At 65.6% G+C, this 4494-nt stretch overlaps 1 protein-coding gene across 1 annotated transcript; it reads left to right on the top strand.

Moving 5' to 3' along the window:
• Positions 1–330: 330 nt before the first annotated feature.
• Positions 331–2828, top strand: LOC139604399 (serine/threonine-protein kinase pim-1-like; the record flags this gene model as incomplete). The annotated part of the gene is made up of 5 exons (XM_071455566.1): positions 331–921; positions 1032–1082; positions 1286–1652; positions 2297–2473; positions 2722–2828. Coding segments are annotated over 5 exons (1293 nt in total), but the record flags the coding sequence as incomplete, so codon positions are not given.
• Positions 2829–4494: the final 1666 nt, after the last annotated feature.

The raw sequence follows: 4494 nt of genomic DNA, 5'->3' as shown, positions 1-4494 counted from the left end.
TGGACGGACTCAGGGGCTGTGCCCGGGGCGCGCGGGGCTCGAACGTGGGGCTCGTGGGGCGAGCGGGGAACGGACACGGGGACGAACGGCCCCGGTGCTTCAGTTGCAGCGGCGGCAGCGGCGGCAGCAGCAGCGGCGGCAGCGGCGGCAGCGGCGGCAGAAGCAAAACAGATAGCCTAGAACGATCTTTATCGTTCTCTCTTTCTTCCTCTTTCTCTCTTTCTTTCTCTGTGTCACCCTTTCCCGCTGTCGGGCACCCTTCTCCCGGGGTCCCTTGCCCGGCGTCCCTCTCCTCTCCCCGCCTCCCTCTCGTGTCCCCGCCTCCCTCTCCCCCTGCCGGGCCGGGCCATGCCCCCAGCCCGCCCCCGGCCCCGGGCGGGGCTGCCCCGTGCCCGGCCCCGCCCGTCCCGCCGCGGTCTCGCCTCCGCCCGGCTCTGGCCCTACTGGCGGTGGCGCTGCTGGGCGGGCATCAGTGCCGTGTGCGGGGGCGGCATCGCCGCCCTTTGCCTCCGCCTGGCCCGAGCCCGGCCCCGGCCCCGAGGCAGGCTCCAGCCCCGAGCCCAGCCCCGGCCCCGGCCCCGGCTCCTGCCGGGGCCCGCGGAGGACACAGGCGGCGCGGCCGCTGCCGCCGCCTCCGCTGCGGCTTCCCCGGCCCGAGCTCCGCCGCTCGGCAGCGCGGCCGCCGGCCCCGAGCCTCCCGTGCCGCGTTGCGAGGAGCGAAGGCCTGGGCATGGCCGGCCCGGGGCGGCTGAGGGGCGCTCGGGGGCCGTTGCTGGCCCCGGGCCGAGCGCTGACAGCCGCGTCCCGCCCGCAGGGACGGCGCACGAGGCCCTGCAGGAGCGCTACCGCCTGGGTTCGCTGCTGGGGCGCGGAGGATTCGGCAGCGTCTTCGCGGCCACGCGGCTCTCGGACGGCGCCCCGGTGAGCGGCGGGGCCGGCGGCGGGCGCAGGAGGAGGGGGCGGAGGAGGAGGAGGATGGGGCTGGGCAGGGCGGGCGGCGAGCTGAGCCCGCTGCTGTCCTTGGCTTGCAGGTGGCCATCAAGAGGGTGCCACGGAACCGCGTCCGGCACTGGGGCGAGCTGGTGAGTGAGCGGGGCCAGCGGCAGCAGCCGGGGCTGCCGGGCGGGGATGAGCCGAGGCCCGGCACGGTGGAAGCCGCCAGGACGCCCCGAGGGGGAGCGGGCGTGGGCGCAGCGCAGGGCGCAGAGCATCCCGGGCTGGCTCAGGGCTTCCCCAGGCCTGGCACGGCATCGGCCCCACTGAGGGCATCGTGCTCCTCCCGCAGCCCGACGGCAGCAGGGCCCCGCTGGAGATCGTGCTGCAGGCCAAGGTGTCCACTGGCTTCCCCGGCGTGGTGCAGCTGCTGGAGTGGTTCGAGCTGCCCAACCACATCGTCATGGTGATGGAACGGCCAGAGCGGTGTCAGGACCTGCATCGTGTCATTCGGGCACGGCGGTTCGTACCCGAGGAGGTGGCGCGGGAGCTGTTCCGCCAGGTGCTGGAGGCCGTGTGGCACTGCACCAGCTGCGGGGTCCTGCACCGCGACATCAAGCCAGAGAACATCGTGCTTGACCTGGCCACCGGGCAGGCCAAACTGATTGACTTTGGCTGTGGCACCTACCTGCAAGAGACAGCCTACACCCACTTTGCAGGTGAGCCCACGTAAGGGTGTACTCCTGGTCCCGGGATCTCATGGCTCAACATCTCCCAGCCCAAGGTGGCTGTGGCAGCGGGGATTCTCCCTTTTGCTGCCAGTCAGGGGACTGAGTCTTCAGCTGAGTTGCTTTAGAGCGGGGCTGGGTGGGGAGCCATCTTCCAGCCCTGCTGGCAGCCTTTGCCAGCCACTGCCCAGGACTGGGGCTGGGCTGGGGCAGCCAGCCCGACCAAAACCCCCGTGGGTGGGGGTAGCAGAGAGGGGGGGTGGAACCTGTGCCCCAGCCAGTTTGGTGTGCAGGCGAGAGGAAGGGCTTGCACTGCTCAACTCGCCCTGTTTGCCTTGGCTTCCTAATATTTTTGGGGCAATGCAGGCAGGGAGGATAAGGGCATGTTTTCCCCAGCACAGAGAGGGTTTTTCCTTTGCTTGTCATGGTCAGGCTTAGCCAGGGCTTCCTCTGCCCTCTTCTGACACCAGTGGCTTCTTTTCCAAGCCTTAGTTTGTGCACAAGTCCCAGGTGCTGGCAAGAGGGCAGTGGTCACCCTGTGTGCCACTGATGCAGCCCCCGCAGGCCCAGGGATGCTGGGGCCAGGCTCTGGGAGCAGCAGCATCCCCCTGCTGAACTCCATCTGTATTCCATAGGAACACCGTCCTACAGCCCCCCGGAATGGAACGACTTTGGCTGGTACCATGGCGAGGCAGCAACGATCTGGTCCCTGGGCATCCTGCTGCACCAGATGGTCTGCGGGGAGCACCCTTTCAGGAGGGGCCGGAACCTCAGCTGGGGCCAGCTCCCGCTGCCACATGGGCTCTCTCAAGGTGGATCCTCTTCTCTGGGCACGGGGGGAATCCCAGTGCTGGGAGCCAGCAGCGGGCTCGTGAGCATCCCGCTCTGGCAGCTGCTGAGGAGGTGGCACATGTCCTGCTCTCCTCCAAAACAGGGAATTGATGGGAAAGTTTAGGCCCAGCCCTGAGCACATCCAGAATGGCCTGGGCATGGCAATAGTGGGGCAAAGCAGACAGGAGCCTTCTCTGGCTGACCGGCAGTTTCTGCTTTCTCTGCCCAGAGTGCAAAGATCTGATCAGGTGGTGTTTATCCGTGAACTCCTTGGAAAGACCCACATTAGAAGACCTGTTCTCTAATCCTTGGGTGCAGGATATTCCTCGGCCATAGAAGAAGGGAGAGAGCCACAGGCACACTTTGATGCAGGGCCCTGGTAAGTTGCAGCTCCACACATGCCTTGGCAATCAGAAGCAAAGGAACCCAGACCTTTTTGTGCTGCCTGTGTCACTGCACCGGGGTCATGGGATGGGCACACGCAGCCCTTGTGCTGCAGCTGAGCTGCTCTGCCCAGCACTGGTGGCCGCCATCCAAGCTGGTTTTGCTTGTGCTGGTTCCCTGACAGCTGGGGCCCTGGGCAGAGCCCTGAGAGCCTGGTGTCCCCCCAGGGAAGGAGAAGGAGCCCCTGGAGAAGCTGTACCGGGTGGGGATGCTGCTGCTGCTGCTGCTGCTGCTGCTGCTGCTGCTGCTGCTGGAGACAGCCAGGATGGCACCAAGGATGAGAAGCTCTTCCTCAGCCTGGCCACTGGAGGCTGAAGGTGATGGACTTTGATTCTGGCACCTTCTTCATAGCCAAACTCCACAGGGAATTTGCAGGTGAGTCCCCACGTGGGGAAATGCTGCCAGATTTGGGCATGGCCCAGCCTGGCTGGGAAGCAAAGGTTCCCCCTCTGCTGGGGCAGATGCAACTCATTCTTCAGTCACTGCCCAGCTGCTTTTGGCAGGGCTGGGGCATGGGCTGGGCTGGGTACAAATGGGAGTGGGCTCCTGGCCCTGCCAACAGCCCCCAGCAGCCACCGTGGCCTGGGCTGGGGCTGGGGCTGGGGCAGCCAGCCCGACACAAGCAAAGCCCCATGCTGGGAGCAGAGGTGGGACTCCAGAAGCTGTGCAGGGGCTGCTTTGCTCTGCAGGCAAGGAAGGGCTGGGCTGCTGCACTGCCCTTGTTTGCTTTGGGATCACCGTGATTTTGGGGGGCAGTGCAGGGGGGAAGGGAGAAAGTGTGGGCTTCCCTCAGCCATGGCTGGGTTTTTCCCTACCATGTAGGAGTTGGGCCTTCCTCAAGGCCCTGAGAGAGATAAGAGTTTTTCCCGTTTTTCTTGTTTTCCCTTTTTGCATCTAATCTCTTTTCAAGAATGTGTTGTTTGTTTTTCCAGAGGAAGCGTTCCAGGTGGTCCAGTGCGGATGGGGAAGTGCTTGGGAGCAGCTGTGGCGTGGATGGGCGGTGGCCTTGGAGAAGGCTGAGGCCATGGTTTGGGAGCAGCTTTTCTTGCAGCCGTGGCTGGCGTGAGGTGGGTCCGTGTGTGCTTGGCAGGGTGGGATCAGAGCTTTTGGGAGATGGCAGCGAGCACAGGAGCATCCTGCTCTGGGCAGCTGCTGAGGGCTGGATGTGCCGTGGCTGGCTGCAGGCTGGGCACATGTCCTGCCCTCCTGCTCTGCTGCCAAAGGCAGCAGGGATGGGCAGCTCTGGGCACAGCTCTGGGCACAGCCAGCATGGCCTGGGCCCCGCAGGCCTTGGCACAAGGGCACAGGAGCCCTCAGCTGACGGGCACTTTCTGCTTTCTCTCCTTGCAGCCGGGCTCTGCGGCTGCTGAGGCTGCTCTGGGCTCTGCCAGGGCTCTGCTGGGCTCAGCCCTGGGCCCAGCTGGGCTGGCTCTGCCCTCCCATTGCTCTGACAGCTTTGCATCAGACGAGCCCCTTGCGAGCACAGCGCCTGAGCTTTCTGCTTTGGCAGCTGAGTGAGACTCTGCTGCAGGCCCAGAGATTGCAGCTGGGGACACAC

Source organism: Agelaius tricolor, unplaced genomic scaffold (assembly GCF_023055355.1).
Source record: "Agelaius tricolor isolate 1412-34295 unplaced genomic scaffold, bAgeTri1.0.p SCAF_50, whole genome shotgun sequence".
NCBI classification, from domain to species: domain Eukaryota; kingdom Metazoa; phylum Chordata; class Aves; order Passeriformes; family Icteridae; genus Agelaius; species Agelaius tricolor.
This window is presented reverse-complemented; position numbering and strand designations above follow the sequence as displayed.